This window comes from Crocodylus porosus, unplaced genomic scaffold (assembly GCF_001723895.1).
Source record: "Crocodylus porosus isolate Cpor-Errol unplaced genomic scaffold, CroPor_comp1, whole genome shotgun sequence".
NCBI lineage: Eukaryota > Metazoa > Chordata > Crocodylia > Crocodylidae > Crocodylus > Crocodylus porosus.
In genome coordinates this window covers 23480842-23500312 of record NW_017728915.1, presented here as the reverse complement: position 1 = coordinate 23500312, position 19471 = coordinate 23480842, and the positions used below count along the sequence as shown (strand labels likewise).

Sequence of the window (19471 nt, the reverse complement as noted above, 5' to 3'; positions counted from 1 at the left end):
TTTATTTTTGTGGACACTATTTCAGCAACTTTAAAACCACGATCCTTTGTTTTCACCTCTGGAAAAAAGATTGCACTTTATAGAAACAGATGTGTTAGTAGTTGCTAAGATGTGCTAAATGGACTAACATCCAGTAAGTTGCTAGTGAGACTTATAATTAAGGAAAGTTTTTTTTCAGATCTAGCCACTTGTGTATGTATAAAATTCATTGGTATACATCTTTTTAAGTATTACATTATATATTTAGGACTGAATCTATGATGTACAAATAAGAGCTGATATCTATTCAAAAAGCAAGTTTTTATAACATTTCCTTTATATGTTATCCGTGAAGTATGTTTTTGAAACATCTTGTTTATTTCCAGGAATCCGAGGGGTTTAATGAGAAGTTGTTGTTGAAACAAAAAATGAACTTGCTGTCTCAGATGTCCACTACTCCAATAGATTGCTTCTTCAAGGTGAACAATTTTCACGGGATAACTTTGCATGCATATACATCTGTGTGTATTTGTTACATGGACATGCTTCTGTCATAGAGATACTATTTTCTAAAATATAATACGCGAGAACTGTCCAACTTCTAAGCCCCTCAGAGGCTTAGAAGCTGGAGTGTCACACCAGTGAGGGCTGCATGCTGCATGGACTGTACCAGGTGAGCTACAGGCTTTTGGGCCACATGGATGCTCCCCCACATACCTGCAAAGGAACCTTACACCACCGCTACTCCATGGGGTTATAATCTGTACCCTGTGCTCAACCTGGACTCGCTGTATGCTTCTTACAGTGCACCTTACTGGTGGTGCAGCCAGAACAATTGGGAGTGGCAACTGGGTGAAAGCCTGGGAGCTGCATGTTGACCCCTAGCAGGCCACATGTGGCCTATGGGACAGTCCCTGTAACATACTAATTGTTTTATAATGCTGCTTATATGGCCCTCTGGAAGTCAAAGTACATCAAACTACAAAAATGTGTTTGAGCAATCAGTCCAATGTACTTCTGTGCCAAAAACTTCTAATCTGAGAATGTGGTTTTACTAATAGTAGCATAGGTTCTAGAGATGTAGAAATGCAGAGACAAAATAGTACCATTTAGAGATGCACTGAGAGAGAGAGATTATGCCAGCAGCTGTTTGCTTATCAAAGCTTTGAGACTTAAAATTAAGATGGTTTTCTGAAAAAATCTGAAGTTCAGTCACCTTGCAGCTCCTCAATATTATACATTTCTTTATCTAATTATAATTTTTTTACTGTGCAAAGGCACAAAGCAGAGCTACTAATTATATGCATTTGGAGTTGCAGCTAGACACTTTTTTAGTAATTTTACAGTAAAGTATCTATACAGAGAGGCAGTATCAATTTTGTGACTGAGTCTGAAAGAAAGCAGGAACATTTGTTTAAATTTTTTATGGAAAGCAAAGCAAATCAGGATCAAAACTAATTGCTCTTCATACCAGATATTGGTTTGGAAGTTGCATGCCACAGCACTGTTCAGCTTTGCACCAATGCTTTCTCATGCTTGCAGAGTGGTCTTTCATGATTGGTTGCTTTGATATATGACATGGTGGTTTTAAAGCTTTCTTAGACCAGTTTGTTCTGTTTTCCCCCTTGGCTTTTTGCAGCACATTGCTTCAGGTAACCAGGAAGAAGTGGAGCGATTATTAAGTCAAGGCGACAGTGATAACGACACTGTACAGAAAATGTGCCACCCACTCTGTTTCTGTGACAAATGTGAGAAGCTAGTTTCTGGGTAAGGGCACTCTATCTCCATACAAAAAGCTTTTCGATATCTTTGTTCTAGGATTTGCCTTGAGAATCCCTTGAGGGTAATGCTGACAGGTGCAGTGCTTATTTTGGAAAATTCTTCTGATGGAAGAGCATGTTTATTTTAGGATTTGATTATGAGCTATGCATTTATGTGAGTTGAGAGAAAATACTAGGCGTGCACTGATAGAGATTTTGGGGGCCGATGCTGATAGCCAACTTCTAAGGAGGCATATCAGCGGATATCAATCCGATTTCCAATATGCAGCCCAGCAGCTTGAAGAGTAGTGTACGGCTGGTAAGTCTGCTGTGGTGGAAGGGGAGGAGGAAGAGAAGGGATATAGGGGAGAGGGGGTGCAGAATGAGGCCTCTGTGGTGAGGGAGGGAGTGGGGCTGAGGCAGGGGCTGGGTGCAGGATGGAGTTGTGGCTTGTCCAGGGGACTTGGGGAGGAGGAGTGGCTTCTGCTTTTGCACACCCAGTGAGGCCATGGGGGGTGGGGGTGGTGCCCATGGGCCTGTGCGGGGCAGGGTGGGCTGTAGCTGTGGGCTGGGGCCATGGCTGTGCCAGGCTCTTCCTGATAGGCGCTGGGCTGGGCTGGGCTGGGCTGGGCTCAGGGTGGGTGGTGGTGGTCCTGGGAGTAGGTCCGTGGGGGGGCTGCAGCCACCTGAAAATTTGCCGGAGCCCCCTCCCAGCACAGCCACCACTGGGATGAGCCTGGCGCGGTCCTGGCCCCAGCCCACAGTGGTAGCCCGCCTTGCCCCATGCAGATCTAGGGGCACCTCCCCCCCCACACACCTTCCCAGGGTGCAAGCAGCAGTGGGAGCCACCCTCCATCCCCCCTGTATGAGCCACACCTCTGTCCTGCGCCCAGCCACGCCCCGGCTGGGCAGCACCTGCCCCAGCACCAACCTCACTCCTTCCCTTACCGTGGGGGCCTTGATCTGGCCCACCCCTGCTCAGTGTCCCTTCTCTCCCCCTCCCCTTCAACCACAACAGATTTACCAGCTGGACACAGCTCTCCATGGTGCCCGGCTATGCTTTTTGCTGCCTATGTGTTGTGCTGCGGTTGCATACATGCACGGGGCATTTATCAGCGATGTAATTGGCCACGTCAGGCTGATTTTCTGATGCAGTCAATTTTCTTTATATTGGTGCTGATCTGATATCAGAATGATGTATTGGTGCACCTCTAGAAAACTTGTCTCAGAATTACTCAAGAACTTGAATAGGAAAGTACAGTTAAATCTCTGTTATCCAGCATCCCCTGGGAATGGGGGATGCCAGTTAACAAAATATGCCAGTTAATTGAATGACCCTGGCCATTGCTTCTCCTGCCGTGTCTGGGGTGTCCCTCTGCCCCTCCCGCAGCATCGCTGCCCATGCTGTGGGCCCCGCGGGACAGGGAGGCAGGTCCTGCACAGCCCCATGCAGCCTGTTATGCCTCTGGACCGTGGGGGCTCGGCAGCACAGGCTGCTTTGTGCCGGGCCATGGGACTTGGAGAAACCGGTGGGCACTTCCAGTTTCACTTTATCTTACAAGCCGGCATCCCAGTTAGTGGAGCATGCCAGCTTGTAAGATGCCAGATAGCGCAGCTTTTACTGTAACAAAAAGCCTGGAGTTCAGAAAACTTAGAGAAGGATGCAGTATGCCCTCCTTTGGACATGTTTGGACTTGTCACAAACCTGTCTTGTATTTTTCATCCAAAAGAATAGATATCTATTTTTTTTTTTTTTTTTGCTGATCAAGAAACAACTAGAATAATCATTATTAACGAGGAATGGTAGATGACAAAAAGTATGAAACCTGTTTTACTCCACATGCACACAAACATTTTGTCCAGTACCTGTTGTGTGTTAACTTCAAGTTTTCGAAAACTATCTTGTTTTATAGGAAGTTGAATGACCCTTCCATTGTCACTCCATTTTCCAGAGATGACCGGGGATACACACCACTTCATATAGCTGCTATTTACGGTAAATGTTGCCATCTTGCATAACACTTTCCTTTGTGGGACAGAGAAACAGGAATCCTGGCTGAAGCCTTGTTGTTGCTTATTTGCTTTTGCCTTGGCTGTCACAATGGCTTTTTTCCAGGCAGCCAGGTAGGTTACCTAGTATCATTATGTTCTGTTAATTAATTGACAGGGTGTGAAGCAAGTCTTTCTGCATCCTGTTCTTTACATCAGCAGCTATACCATCCTGCCTCTTTGAATATAGGTCATGGTACTGACCTCAGAATTGTAAGCAGATACATTAATCTACTCAGCAGGTTTTCTAATCTGCTCTTCTTTCTTTGTGTTGCCCTTGACTTCCATGTTGCATGTAGCAGGGGCAGAGTACTTTGTGCAACATCAATTTACTTTTTATTCCTTTCTCACCTTCAGGATAGAGATAAAGTTTGCAACTGAAGACCCTCTTACTGTAACCTTGACTCATTTGCATTAAATTGAAATTATCCATTCTAAAGAGCAAATGTCAAGAAAGTGAATATGCAGTGGACACAGTAATGCATAATAGGATTGGAAGTTCACATTTTAATTTTGAAGGTTAACTTTTGTCTTGTGAAGATGTTTGCTTCCAAGTTTTTAATCACCATATATTTTCCATAGGGCAAGCATCATTAGTTGACTTACTAGTTTCCAAAGGAGCTGTGGTCAACGCTATGGATTACCATGGTTCAACACCACTTCATCTTGCCTGCCAGAAAGGATATCAAAACATTACTGTAAGCATGTAAAGATGTAATCTAACTGTTTTAAAAATATATGAAATAGAACTAAAAACAAATAATCCATGATAACATGTGCCTCTAACTGTTGTTGGTTTATTCATACCATTGTTCAAAAATGCTAAGGCTTGTTGTAATAACTGTGTGCTGTCACAGTTGAGGATTTTGTTCAGTATTTTAATTAAACAATTGAGCACTTTAAAAAAAATATGAAATTCTGGAGCTATAATCCAGATGTTAACGTTTTTCTGGGCAGCAAAGCTTTGTTGGTTTCTGTCTGTCCCAGTTGTTCACTGTACATGCATGATCTTTCAATACTTTTTTCATACAGGTGTCTAATATACAGTACAGGCTGATAGAACAGTGGAGTCTGCTCTGCATTGATTCTGAAAAGCTGTTGTAATCACTTAATTCAACCTACTGTCTTTACCTGTATACATTTATACCCAGAAAGAATATTGTGTAACTTTCTGTGTTATCTGTGCTTCAGTTTCTCACTACAGTGTGTGATTTAAAGTCTGTTTTCAGCCACAACTCTGAATTTTTTAAACAGTGTGTGACAAGAAGCTTTCATTTGGTTCAGGGGCTAAGAAAAAATAGAGTAATAAAGCCAAAGGCAGTTATCATTAGTTACTTTTTTAAAGCAGAAAAGATGTAGCTCTGTTTTACTAAATTTGTTCATTATCTTAGAAACCTAAAGGGGACTACAACAGTAGTAGTTATTGGTCCTTTAATTTTTGGTTACTTAAATGTATACATTTTCTCTCTTAAGCTTCTCTTGTTGCACTATAAGGCAAGTACAGATGTTCAAGACAATAACGGCAATACACCACTTCATTTAGCCTGCACTTATGGTCATGAGGATGTAAGTATTTTTTTTATTACAAACTAAATGGATGTTCTAATAGGGTTATGGCATGTAATTAAATTATGATACCTATTTGTATAAAATCTATTGATTTAAAAAGGCAACTTATTTCACATTATAAACTAGGAGACTATTGGTCCTAGAAACTATCAGTCCATGGTAGTTTCTTTAGTGTTGGTGCCCATTAGAATTGGGGGTGGTGATTTTAACAACAAAGCCTATTTGTTTGAGCCTTTTATATTTATTTATGTATTGTGGGGCTTTTTGTTTAATGACATTGGGCCATAAAAGCCTATCCCATAGAGAATGGATTACAGGAGCTGCAGTAAAACAGGCATAAAACAGGGGTTGCACATGTTGTGTAGACTAAGAATCAGAGCAAGAGTTCACTGGTGGCTTTCTTTTTCCTTTCCAGTGTGTCAAGGCTTTAGTCTACTATGATGTACACTCCTGTAAATTAGATATTGGTAATGAAAAAGGAGATACTCCCCTCCACATAGCAGCTCGCTGGGGCTATCAAGGCATCATAGAAGTGCTGCTGCAGAATGGAGCCAACCCAAATATTCAAAACCGGATGAAAGAAACTTCTCTCCAGTGTGCACTGAATTCCAAGGTATGCTTCCCTATCTGCTAGCTGGAGCTTTTAAAATGCATTTGCATAGTGGGTAGCTGTATTTCATGCTTAATTGTTAATGAGATTTGTGGCTTGGTACTTGGGGGGAAAAAAACAACAAAAAAACCCCTTTACCATTAAAAGAAGGAAAGTTGGTTTTTACATTGCAAGTGAGTTGGCAGTCTGTCTTTTAATACAGCGCATAAATATTGTAGATTGGTGCTCTTGCTAATATGAAGTTATCAAGTAGTTTGTTTTGGGCATTATATTTATGGCATGTCTTTAATTTTTATGCAGATTTTATCATTGATGGAATTAAACTATCTAACATTTGAAAGGGGACAAACTGCTTCTGAGGTAACAAACAGAATGAGCCACTGGTCTTCTTTTTTGCATACTTTTTTAGCAGTTTACATTATTAGATTAAACCTTCCTGCTTGCTTTGTTTTTATGGACTGATTTAAAGTCACCAGTTAGGTCTCCTCGGTGTTCAGTGGACATCATTAGCAGAGAGTCATCTATCTCAAGTTTGTCATCGCCAAGTGCAGATACAAGACAAGAAGAAATTAAAAATAATTACAAAGAGGTAAGAGTAGTAAAAGTTTAGCATTTAGTAATGCAAAGGTACATGTTTTGTGCAGTGTCATTTTAAACTGCTTCCTCAAATATGGTTGCCTGGGACAGCAAAGTAACAGCAAGCAGCAAGAATAGACAAGTCCCTATTAATAAATGAAGGGACAGATTCAGGAACAGATGGTGTTAAATTACATTTTCCCCTTCCGTTTTTCTTTTTGTGTCAGAAAAGTGCTCTTTGGTTTTGCCATTCTGTGTATGAATATGCCCAACTGTTGTTTTCTGCCATGTGTATGGAAGTCCATTCTTCTAGATTACTAGGTCTTCCCTAATGATGGCTGATGTCTTGGAGCCTTCAATCTGATTTATTTTTAGAGATCAGAATAAGCATTTCATAGAGAAACTATTCTTCATATGTCCATCTGGCCCTCTGCACCTGAGAAGATGAATCCCAGCTCTTTTCTATTTAAATGCATGGTAGCTTTCAAACTCTGAAGATGATCCAGTGCGGGGGTGGGAAAAATTTCATTGTCCTTAGTTCTTTGCTGAGCATCAGGAATTAGAGAAGATTCTTTAGACACTAAAATCTTTTTAGGGCTGTTTAAAAAGTGGGAATATTTTTGTGCACAGGAGCAACAAGAGTAGAACTTCCCTTTGGATGGGAGGAGGTTGCCTATGGAGGCAGGACGTGTCCATGGATGTACACACATGTGTACACAGGCAGCATAATAGCTGCTATGGCAGGAAGTAGAAAGCAGAGGAGCAGCTTGGTCAGGGAGCAGATAGCTGACCAGCAGATTGGGTAAAGAAAAGGGATTGGAGTGGCATTTGGGGAGGGTGTAGAGCTAACTCATGGCCCACCTGCCAAGAAGGTTGGCCCCCACTGTACTATATATAAATATATGTATGTATGTGTCTGTGTGTTTGTTATATGTAATGTGCATGGGGTGTGTATGTATATATGTGTGTGTATGTACATATACATATACATGAAATGCATCCTCTCCTGATTTATGCATGTCTAATACAACTTTGAATTTAAGATGACACCCCACCCCCCAGTAATTAGATTCTATACAGGGAAAATATATACATTTATTTTAGTTTTCCCTGTATAGAATCTAATTACAGTGATATTAAATTTGACCCCCACATGACTACACCCTAGCACTTCTCCCCTTGGTATTATGCCCTTGCTGCCTGGCCCCCTCACCTGGCCCTCTCCTGCTGCTTGCCCCTGCACCACCTTGTCTGCTGCACCTTATGCATTGACCTTGTCCAGCTCTAGTCTACCCAAAATGACCTGTCTGACCAGGTCACTCTGAGCTTCCCATTTCTCTTTCCTTCACTTGCACATCAAGTCTGTTCTTGTCATTATCCTCTCAAATCCTGCTTCTTGTTGCTGTGTCTTTATTTGTTTCTCCTATTCCTATGTTCGTTCCAACCCAGGCTTCTCAATACTTTTGTTTCCTTCCACATACTGAAGTAAACCTTTGATTTGTTCTAATCTATTCTCAAAACACGTATCCTAGGAAGCTCTTAGGCAAAAACATGAAAGCATCAAGTACATCTAGGAAAGGGTAATTCACAGTGTGGTGGTATCAGTGTTGTCTGAGTTTAAAGTGTGCGTGTATGTGTGTCTGAGCAAGCACACTCTTCTGCATTTAATTAGCACTAAGATCCTTGGTGCAGGGACTACATCTCTGTTTGTACAGAGCAAAGCACAGTAACAATGCTTCATAAATAAGGCATTATTCACAAAAATGATCACCTAATAGCAGATTGAGGATTTGATTCTCCTTAAAGAGACAAATTAATCATTCCCTGAATATTGAGTCTGTAATGTAGTTGAAACCACAGGAAAGATTATTAACAGCTTATACTTAGATCCTTGGGGTTGTGACCTCTTTCTGTAATCCAATATTATCTCATTATCACTTGCCAAGTTTCACCTAGGCTTATTGCTCTTATTCTTACCAATCAAGAAAACAAGGGTCTAATCCTGCAGCTTCTCCATGTGGGGAGGTGCCTCTGGAGTTCAGGTGAGACTGGAAACTAGCAGGAGGAGCTCTCTGGATATTACATGGTCTAAGGAGAAGTCATACAGTTTTTATTAATCCACACTTCTGGCTGTTGAATAGCTGACAATCCAGTAATTCAGTACAAAGAGATCTCTTTGGTATTGTATGCTAGTGACTTGGCTGTGGCATCTTTGTACTTTGGAAAAGAAAGATTAGTAAAGGGAGAGGCTAATACATTTGTAAGTGGCTCTTGAGATTAATTGCAATTTGCAAAATCATTACAACTTTCATTAATGAATCCTGAAAATGCCACACAACAAATGCTAATACTCCTTCAACTGAGGGGTACTATGGAAGCATAAGAATCAACACGCTTTAACAGAGGGACACTAGAGAGCTGTATGTCATTTCCCATTACTGTAAGGCATTTTTCATACAGTCATAACATCTGACTGGCAGTTATCATGATCTGATTTAGCTTCTTAGGTAGAGTTGGGCCCAGATTTAATGGGAAAGTAAACGAAGTAAAATTTACAGATCCCCATCCAGCTCACCATCCACCCTACTGCCTAGGTCCTGCATATCCCAGATGTCCAATTTTATGGTAAAATCCCCTCAATTGTTTTATGAGGCTTGTCAGCTTTGGTGATATCATCCACTATCACTCTGTATGCAGTGCAGAGTACTAAAATAATGAAGACAAAGCAGGAGCAAAAGATGCAGTAAAGCTTTTCTGCATTATACAAAACTCCTAGCTTATGGTATTAGGTAATATGTTGGCAAAATGCCTGATTCCTGCCTACACTGGGTTTCACTCTTGCTACACATGGAGTTGCAATGATGTGGGATTGTAACTGCAAAATTTTCTAGCGTAGCTGGAGCTTTTAGGAATTTAAGGTGAACTATTACCAATAGCCACACATGGGATTACAGATGGTATTCTGGAAGGGGTGGTGTGGAAACTTCTTCCAATCACTAGCTCTTTCTAGTGCTTTTCTGTAAAGATTCTATCATTTATTCTACTACCCCAATGGCAACATCTCACTGGTGGAGGTAAAAGAAACATTCTGTAAGTACGGGTCTAATTCATATTATTGTGGGGTTTTTTTATCAATTTACTTACATTAAGTAGTTAGGAAGTTTATGCCCGAGTCAAAGGTTTGCTATAAGTGTTTCATAATATATGTAGTAATTATACTTGTGTGTATTTGTACATGTTATTAATTTAAAACCAGTTTTTGTTCTGCCAACTTTTGCAACTCCAGAACTGGAATGCTATGCTAGGGTGTGAGACTCAGAAAGGAACAAATTGACTAGTCTACATTTTGTTATGAAGCTGTTCGTAATACAAGGGAGAAAAGCGTTAAGAAAAAAAAAAGACATTTAACACTGGTGGAAGTTCTGTAATAGTCAAAATTAAACTAAATTATAATAGAAGGTAACGTTCATAATGTAGGTAAAGAGATTTTATTTGTAGTGATTGATGTGGTAGCACTGGGAGGGGTCGAGCAGGCTGTGGCAAAGTTTTGAGTGCCTGCAGCTCCCCCACACCCTCCTGGCGCTACCCTGGGCCCAGTCTGCTTTGCCTCGCCCCACGTGCAGATCCGGGGGCGTGTGACCCCCGGATGAGCCACTCATGGCTCCATCCTGCACCTGCCCAGGTTCCTGCAGTGCCAGCCCCTGCCCCACTCCCTCACTTGCCCATCCTCATGAAAAGCGCAGATCGAGGCCCCAGTGGTGAGGGTGGAAGCATGGGACACAGGCAGGAGCAGGGAGTGGGGGATAAGTGGAGGCCTGGGGAGCATGTGATATTAGATATTATTAATATCTATCATTGTGGTAGATATTAATAAAGCACACCTGGGCTGTCTTTGGGGGGAGCAGTGGTTATTTTTTAAAATTCTGAATGGTAGCTTATGATCAAAATGTAGTTCCTGGTTTTTAGCTTCTATATCTATAGATTAGTGTTTTATAACAGTTATGTTAAGATTAACATTGTCTAATTACAGGTCTCAAAGTCTAAAATGTTCAAAAATGGAATTTGCTTATTTTAATTGATATCTACCATGATGTCAATAAAAGGTATGAGAAAACAGCATTATAGTGACACCTGCAAAAGCATGTTATAAATTTTATGCTGACCCTATGTTAGCAAATTTTGATAGTGATACTGGTTTTTAAACAAAGCTGTTTTGGCATCAGATACTACTACTCCTCCTGCTTTCCAGAGGGCACTACGATCTAGTAGGGATCACAGAGACCTGGTGGGACTCTTCTCATGACTGCAGTGTAGCCATAAAGGGCTACGTCCTTCACAGAAGGAATCGAGTAGGGAAAAGAGGTGGGGGTGTTGCCCTCTATGTGAAGCAGCAGTACATCTTCCTACAGGCCTATGTTGGCCCCAAAGAAGAACAGCTTGAAACCCTCTGGGTCAAGCTCTGGGGGAGGCATGGTGAGACAGACCTGACTTTAGGTGTATACTACAGGCCGCCTAACCAAGGGAAGGAACTTGATCCAGCATTCGCCTGTGAACTAACAGAGGTTGCGTGTGCATGGGACATGGTTGTCATGGGTGACTACAACTACCCAGACATCTCCTGGGAGGAGTGCTTGGCCATCTTGGATCAATCATGATCCTTCTTGACCAGCACTGAAGAGCTTTTTTGTCTCGGGAGGTGCACAGGCCAACTAGAGGCAATGCAGTTCTTGACCTGGTGCTGGCCAAAGGGGATGACCTGGTGACCAACTTAAACATAGGGGGCAGCCTAGGCAATAGTGACCATGAAATCATTACGTTCGTAGTCCGTTGCAAGGCTGACAAAACAGATACCAAGCTCAAAGTCTTAGACTTTAAACGCACAAATTTTAATAAGCTCAGGTCACTAGTAGAGAATGCCCTGAGAGACCAAGGACCACAGGTAAAGGGAGCATGAGAAGAATGGTCATTCCTTATGGATACAGTCCTTAAGGCTCAAAGAAAATCCATTCCCTTATGGAGAAAAAGTAGCAGAAGGGTCAAAAAAGCCTCTTGGCTAAGCAGGGAAGTTGCAGCCCCCCTACAGAAAAAGAAAGAGGCATACAAGCAATGGAAGCTTGGGACAACCTCTAGGGAAGACTACTTGACTATGGCCTGCACTTGTAGAAAACAGATTAGGCAAGCTAAGGCAGAAACTGAACTAAAACTAGCTACAAGAATCCTGCCTTAGCCAAATAGGGAGTAAAGGAAAACTAATGGGAGTGTAGGGCTGCTGCTCAGTTCTTCAGGATACCTGGTCACTACCACTCAGAAAAAAATGGAACTCCTAAATGACTATTTTGCTTTGGTCTTTCACGAGACCAAGTGGAACAACATGTCAGGTAGGGCACAGAACGAGCAGGGCAGGATTGACACCATTCCCACCATTGTCATAGAACTGCTGTATGATCAAGTAAAGTAATTAGACTTATATAAATCAGCAGAACCAGATGAACTCCACCCAAGAGTGCTGCAAGAGTTGGCTGAAGTAATCACAGAGCCCCTGGCAAAGGTCTTTAAAAAATCATGGGCTTCTGGAGAAATCTTAGAGGACTGGAAGAGAGCCAGTGCCCATCTTCAAGACGGGGAAGCGTGAAGACCCAGGAAACTACAGGCCAATTAGCTTAACTTCTATTCCAGGGAAAATCCTAGAAATGTTAATCAAAGAGGCTGTATTTGACAAACTTGCAGAAGGCATGATATTGAATGACAGCCAGCATGGCTTTGTCGTGGGCAGGTCTTGTCTGACCAACCTCATTTCTTTCCATGATCAGGTGACTTGTCACCTGGATGAGAGAGAAGCGGTTGACATTGCATACCTTGACTTCCAGAAGGCCTTTGACCTGGTATCCCATGAAGTACTGATCAGAAAACTGGAAGATATCGGGCTTAACTGTGGGACTGTCAAGAGGGTGTGAAACTGGTTACAAGGTAGAACGCAGAGAGTCCAAATGAGTGGATCGATGTCGTTCTAGCAAGATGTGGGCAGCGGCATACCCCAGAGGTTGGTACTTGGCCTAGTGCTGTTCAATAGCTTCATCAACGACCTGGGTGAAGAGATGAAAAACCCATTGGCCAAGTTTGCAGACAACACCAAGATATGGGGTTGTGCGGACATGCCTGCAGATAGGCTGCAGATACAGGCAGACCTAGACAGGCTGGCATGTTGGGCAGAATGGAACCAGATGAAGTTCAACATAGAGAAATGAGAAGCGCTACATCTGGGAAGGAAGAACCCCCAGCACACCTACAGGCCGGGCATCACTAACCTGACCAGCATTACAAATGAAAGAGATCTGGGGGTAACAACAGACCCCAGCATGAATATGAGCCAGCAGTGCAATGCAGTAGCCACTAGGGCCAATAAAACTCTAGCGTGCATCAATTGATGCATCTCCAGTAAATCCAAAGAAGTGATTCTCCTGCTTTACTCAACATTGGTGCGGCTGCAGCTGGGGTATTGCATCCAGTTCTGGGCACCGCACTTCAGCAAGGATGTGGTAAAGCTCAAGAGGGTCCAGAGAAGGGCCATCCACATGATCAGGGACTTGCATGGCAAGCCATATGAGGAGAGGCTGACAGATCTCAGACTCTTCAGCCTAAAGGAAAGAAGGCTGAGAGGGGACCTGCTTGCAGCTTACAGCTATATCAGAGGTGTACATCAGGGGCTTGGTGAACAACTGTTCACTAGGGTGCCCTGGGGGAAAACTAGAAACAACGGTCACAAACTCCTGGAAGATAGTTTCAGGTTGAACATTAGGAAAAACTTCTTTACAGCTAGGGTGTCTAGACTATGGAACAGAGGTGGTGCAGACACCTATCCTAGAGGTCTTCAAGAGAAGAGTGGACTGTCACCTGGCTGAGGTCATCTGACCCCAGATGTCTTTCCTGCTCATGCAGGGGGCTGGAGCCGATGATCCCTCTGGGTCCCTTCCAGCCCTATGATTTTACTACTTATCTGCTTGGTTGTTTTGGCAGCAACTGTTAGCCTACCAAGATAACAGCATCCCCCAAACAGTAGAGGCCTTCATAACTTAAATAGTTTGGGGTTTTTTTGGTTTTAGTGCTGGATCCTAAACAAAGTTGTAAACACAATAGTTGGTGAATCTGAACAGTGATTTGGTATATCATAAGTGAATAAGGTTTTTCCTTTAAAACTTTATCTGTAAATCTGAAATAGGCTACCTGTAATCTTGTAGCATCAGATTAGGAGAAAGTACAGTACAGTGGGTTTTCAGACAGAACAGTTTTATACCAATATTACCAAAACCAACTACAATTCCATTTTTCTTTATACCTAGGTAGACAAACTCTTAAGAGCAGTTGCTGATGGAGATCTGGAAATGGTAAGTCTAGAATGACTTGATGCATCTGTTTTTTCCCATCTGTTTTTTTTTTTAAATTGAGGAAGCTTTTTATACAAAACATTGAATTAGAGAATCAGTGTCTTTTCTTTCTAAAAAATAGTTAAGTCCAGTGGTGCTACTGTGAATATTCACTCAATGTTTCAAGAATACACACCTAACAATATTATGAAGGGTCAGTATTTTGATGAGTCTGTGGTTTGCTGTAGTAGAGGGAGTACTTTTAGATGAGAGCAAATACATTGCCAATTATAGGAGAAAACACTGAATTTAATCTTTTAAGCATGCTTCTTTAACTCAATGATTTAAGATGCTTTAGCTTTATCATTTTTATTTAGTGTATTCACGATTTTAAAATAAAACGAACTCCATGTTCCCCATGCCTAGTTCCTCTAGAACAGAGTTCCTCAAGGTACTTGGTAGGTAGCCTCTTGCTAAGAGCAGACCTTGCTCATGACTTCCTCCTGCTCAAAAACACAGTTCAGAATATTTTAGAAATGGTGTCAATCCAGTACAGTCCTGTTCTCCATCACCAGCATATCATGTGGTCTCTGGACTTCATTTATTCACTACTTGTAAAACTAGATATTAGTGATGTCAAAAAGAAACAAAGTGTCTGAATCTGCCTGGTGCTTCATTAACTGTTTTATTGACTTGTGTAACTGTGGATTTCAGTAGAATTATTTCATATTTTCTGCAGTATCAACAAAAGGAAAATGTGACCAAAGTCCTAGTTCATTTTTCTCCACTTCCTTTTCCTGTGGGTTTCTTGGATCCTTGTTCTCTTTCTGCTGCTGCCCCGAGTCATGGCTTTATCTCTGTTAATCTGGGTTTTGAAGCTCTTTGAGGATGTTGCATTCTAGGATAGGAAGTTTTTTTTTCTTTTCCAGCAGGTTCCTTTTTCTGCTTTTAATGAGTAACTTGTAACTTCATGAATTAAAGCTCACACTTTAAAAAGCATGCACATTACTCCAACTTGCACATGCAAGGAGCTCAGTCTTCATGCCTGATCACAATGTAGCTTCCTTCAGGACCAGCCTAGCCAAAACTGGACAATAATTGTCAGATTCAGGGTCTTGCTGTCGAATATTGACTTTTTTTTTTCACTAGTACTTGTCATTGGCAATCCTTCAATCTGAGGATCATCTGTAACACGACTCATTGAGAAATCTCGAGGTGACTTAAGAGTCCAGTCTCTGAGCCACAGATCTGTCTACAAAAATGAGAGGTCTTTCCACAGGGAAGAGTAGGCTGGGATTCCTCTCCTTTTCCTTCATCTGCTGTCTCTCCTTTGCTTTGAGGGCAAGACGGGATGCTGCTTGGTTGACATTGCAGTGCCCTTGGAGTTGGTTAACAGCCAGCTCCTCCCAGCTCTTGATATTATTGGTATCTGTTTTCTTGATGTAATTAGTGCTACCTGATACCTACTATATTAGAAGAGCCTAGATAGAGATGTGCAGCCATTTAGAATTGTAAGTAAACAAATATGTTTATATCGCAGATACTGAACCAGATCCTGTATTCTTTAATAAGGAAGACACTGCTGCCAAATTGGCCAGTAAACATTTAGGAAAACTTGGAGTCCTTTTGATTCCTATACTGATTTGGGTGCAAAAAGACTACAGAATTGGTCCCTGTGGCTGTCCATAAAAAAACAAAACAAAATGGAGGTGATCTGTTTTAAAAGCAGTGTCATATGTTCAAAATGTCTTAGCTGTGGAACAGTCAAAGGAATTTTCAGATCTTGCTAAGGACATGATGAGTTGATTAAATTTTGCTTATTTGGTTTATATGTTGCATCATACTGCACAGTAGTTATAAAAATATAAAATCAAAATGTTTCTTGGGCTCCAGATTGCATGCATGTCTTGTGCATTCTGCAGGACCTATTTACTTTGTGTGCATAGCATGTGTAACAATTATATCTGCACATATGCATTAAAATGGAACTGATGTTTTGACAATTGCTTGTTGTGATGGCATAAACAGTGAATGAAAAGTTAAGGTGACTTTAGATATCATTAATACAGATTAGACACGAGTTTGCAATTTGGGTATGTTTTGACTTTACACTTCATTTCCAATAAAGAGCTGGCTTCTGTAGTAATAGCAATGTCAATGTTTGTATCCTATAATTTGCATTACTTACTGTTTACCTTCTAGCTATTATTGCAGTTTCCTTGTTTCCATCTGAAACATTTTAAAATAACGGTACTTTTCTAAAGACATTTTACTGAAAAAATAGCAGGTGACACAAAAGCCTTTGAATCTTAAATTTGTAGGTATATGTGAGTTTTGAGGAAGTTTATTAAATTCATAAGACAAGATTGTGGAAGCCCTGTGTAAGAGTGTGGGGCAGGGTGTTGGCAACCTCTGACGTGCAGGCTGGATCCAGCCTTCATGATTAGGTCTGGCCTGGGAAGCTGAGCAGTTCGGTGGAAGGTTGATACTGCATGGGGGAGTGGAAAATGGCAATGGCAGCTGTCCGAAGCAGAGGTCTCCCTTCAGACCACATTCTGTTAAAGTGACCTGCTGGTCCTAAAGGATTGCCAGTCCCTCATGTAGGGTAGATTGGGTTCATGTGCAGACGGTACATGAGAATGTTTATTTGTTTCTGAAAATTTTGATAGGATAACATGTCAAACAGTATCAGCAGTAATATAGGTTGACAATGACATCATAAAACAGTCTGTATATAATAAAGTACTTATTACAGTTGATTCTCTAATCAGTTTGGTCTCAGTCAAAGGATAGGCATAAGTACCAGGTGACAGAAAAGGAGAGAACTATAGGAAAGGACTGTACAGTCACTTGTTAATTAAATCTTAAGATAGAGAAACTCGGCTTCAGTGATTGTCTTGAGTCAACCTCAGAAGTAAACTGGAAAAAAATATTTGCTTGTTTCTAGACCTGTATCTAATCCCCACTTCCTCCCAAAAGAGACTTCTTAAACCTCTGTCAGCCTGCTGCTTCATCTATAAAATGGAATAGAATGTTGTAGGGCTAGAAAACTATTAAAAAAATTGATTGCAATTAATTTTTTAACTGCACAACTAGTTGCAATTAATTGTGATTTAAATCACACAGCTGAAAACTCAAAAGGATGCAAAATTATGCAGGTACTCTGCATGGTGAGGAGTGTGAAGGTGTGGGGAGCTATGGGTGTGTGTGTGGGAGGGGGGGTTGGAGCCCAGGGAGGCGGGGTCCCTGCACATGCTGGCAGGATGCAGGGTACTGCGGGTTAAGAGTGAGGAGCAGGGCTGGTGGGGCTGTGGCTTGGGAGTGAGGGGCAGGGGCAGGCACAGGCATATCACTGCCCCACCATCATTATCCCCTTCCCACCCCTGTGTGTCCTCTTTTAAACAAAATATGGTAAGCACAGAAGAATCTAGCCTGGCAGCATGTAAAGCAGCACCCAGCAGTTAAGTCTGTGAAGGAGAAGGGGAAGGGGGGCAGATTGAGGCCCCCACAGTGAGCGAGGGAGTAGGGCAGGGGCTAGGGTAAATGGGCCCTGGGGCTGCGGTGGGTTGTGGGATGGAGCCACAGGCAGCTTGTCCAAGGGCATGGGGAGGGGGAGTGCAGCTCCCTGCCACTGTGTGCACCCCCAAGGCACCGTTGATGGCAACGGAGCAGAGCCTGGGTGCAGGCTCCAAAACCATATGCATGATTAACACGTTAAAAAAGTAAAGCAAGAACCAATTAATGTGTTAATCATGCATGTTAATGGTGATTAATTGACAACCCTGGAATATTTCTTTACCTTGAACTGTGGACCTCTTGAATCCTGTTTATTTCTAGATTTACATAGAATAAACATTATTGCCCTGTTTTACAGATGGGTAAACCAAAACATACAGATGTTGAGACCCATATTTCCAAATATGGCCCTGAATTTTCACTGACAATCTTTACATGGCAAAAGCTTGATTTCTTTTTGCATGGTGCTGAGCATGCTGCCTGTCCCAGTTATGTCAGCTGCATGTGTGGAAAAGCAACGTACAAAGCACAGGATTGGGATCCAGGAGACCTAGGTTCTTTTCTTAGCTCTGACTTGCTGGGTTACCTTGGACAAATGACTTCATCTTTGTACTTCAGTTTTCCTACCCATAAAATGGGGATAATGATAACTGTCTCCTTCATTAAGTACTTTAAGACTGAGGAACGAGAGGCACAATAATGAGCAAGGTACTTTGTTTTGTTATAGCTGCATGGTTGCTTAAGGCTGTGAAAAACTGGGTACCTGGCAATTGAGTTGTATACAATAGGAGTCAAAAAATGTTGGTCGCCATGTCTTTTCAAGAACGCATTGTTGTCTAGTGAACTGAAAACCAGAAGTCTGGCTCCAAATAATGGCTCAGACACTGGCTTGCTGTGCATCTGTGAGGCAATTGGATGACTTCCTTGACCTTCCTACAAGGAGGATATTTAACATTTTCCTGAATAGAAATGGATTTGGAAGACTTAACATGCAGGATATTACATGAATTTCCACAAGCAGTTTTTTTATTCCTTTTGCCAAAGCTTAATATGTATGAGAAAAATATTTGAGAAAGATTAAACAGGTACCTGCGATTTTAGCTGGAAAAACCTAGTTCCAACCTTGACTAACTGATACTCAATAATACAGAACACAAAGATGTTTCATCTCTTCATTCTGAAAATAAATGATTTCATTTTATTCCTTGTGGCTTCTTTTGCCTCTTTGCTTGAATGGAATTGGCGCATGTCCTCATGTCAAACCGTTTGTTATGAACAGACTTCTCTCGTTGGGTGGCAAAGGTTACAGCTGGGGTAGCTGTTAAACATGATTATTTGAAAGCCTTCCTCTTGTTGTTGACTAGCTGAGGTTTGTTTCCATAGGAACTGAAGCAGCAGTAGGGTCATTAGCTGTGTTGCAGATTTCCGTTGCAACTGCTCTCTCTGCATACAAGAACAGACCTTCAAGCCAATCTCGTGGAACCTAAAGATTAAATTTTTATGCTGTGGTTATTCAGGAAGCAAAGAAAACCATTTTTCCCCTCCATTGTAGCATCTGCATGACCTCAGAAAGGACATTGGTTTTGGGCTGTGGATAGATTCATTCATCCAGATTGCGTTTGCTTAGAGACTGGTCCATCAAGGAAATTTCTTATTTTGTAGATAAAATTGATTCCATTTTTGCAAGCTGGCTGTGTGTGTGGTGGCAGAGATTATTCTTGGGGAGGAGGTGAAGTTGGGATAAAATCTACACAGAAAAGACTTAGCTTTATATCCAGCATTGCTTTCTGAGGGACTGGCAAGGTTGGGAGTCTTTGTTTTAGCTTAAAGATCTAACCTTGTTCTTCTTTGCTGCTGAAAGCCAGTGGGGAAGTCCTGGATGCATTATTTATGGAAATTGCTAGGAGTGGTCTTGGAAGATGTATACCTTTGAAGTGCAGCTTTGGCTCAAAGACCACTGCATGAGATAATTATCCTGGATCTAATCTTCCCATTTTTAAAAGAAGATTACTGAGAAGGTTGGGGAGTGACAGCTCTCAGTATCTGCATGC

General features: G+C 41.7%; 1 protein-coding gene across 5 annotated transcripts in view; it reads left to right on the top strand.

Annotated features, from left to right (window-relative positions):
- Positions 1 to 19471, top strand: part of ANKRD27 (ankyrin repeat domain 27) — a 75917-nt gene that overhangs the window by 35899 nt on the left and 20547 nt on the right. For all 5 annotated transcript variants that reach the window (XM_019535827.1, XM_019535824.1, XM_019535826.1 and 2 more), the window contains 9 exons: positions 366 to 458; positions 1619 to 1746; positions 3653 to 3735; positions 4371 to 4486; positions 5262 to 5354; positions 5773 to 5970; positions 6268 to 6327; positions 6437 to 6556; positions 13881 to 13925. In XM_019535827.1, the coding sequence (XP_019391372.1) occupies positions 366 to 458; positions 1619 to 1746; positions 3653 to 3735; positions 4371 to 4486; positions 5262 to 5354; positions 5773 to 5970; positions 6268 to 6327; positions 6437 to 6556; positions 13881 to 13925 (936 nt within the window). The remainder of the gene's footprint in view (positions 1 to 365; positions 459 to 1618; positions 1747 to 3652; positions 3736 to 4370; positions 4487 to 5261; positions 5355 to 5772; positions 5971 to 6267; positions 6328 to 6436; positions 6557 to 13880; positions 13926 to 19471) is intronic.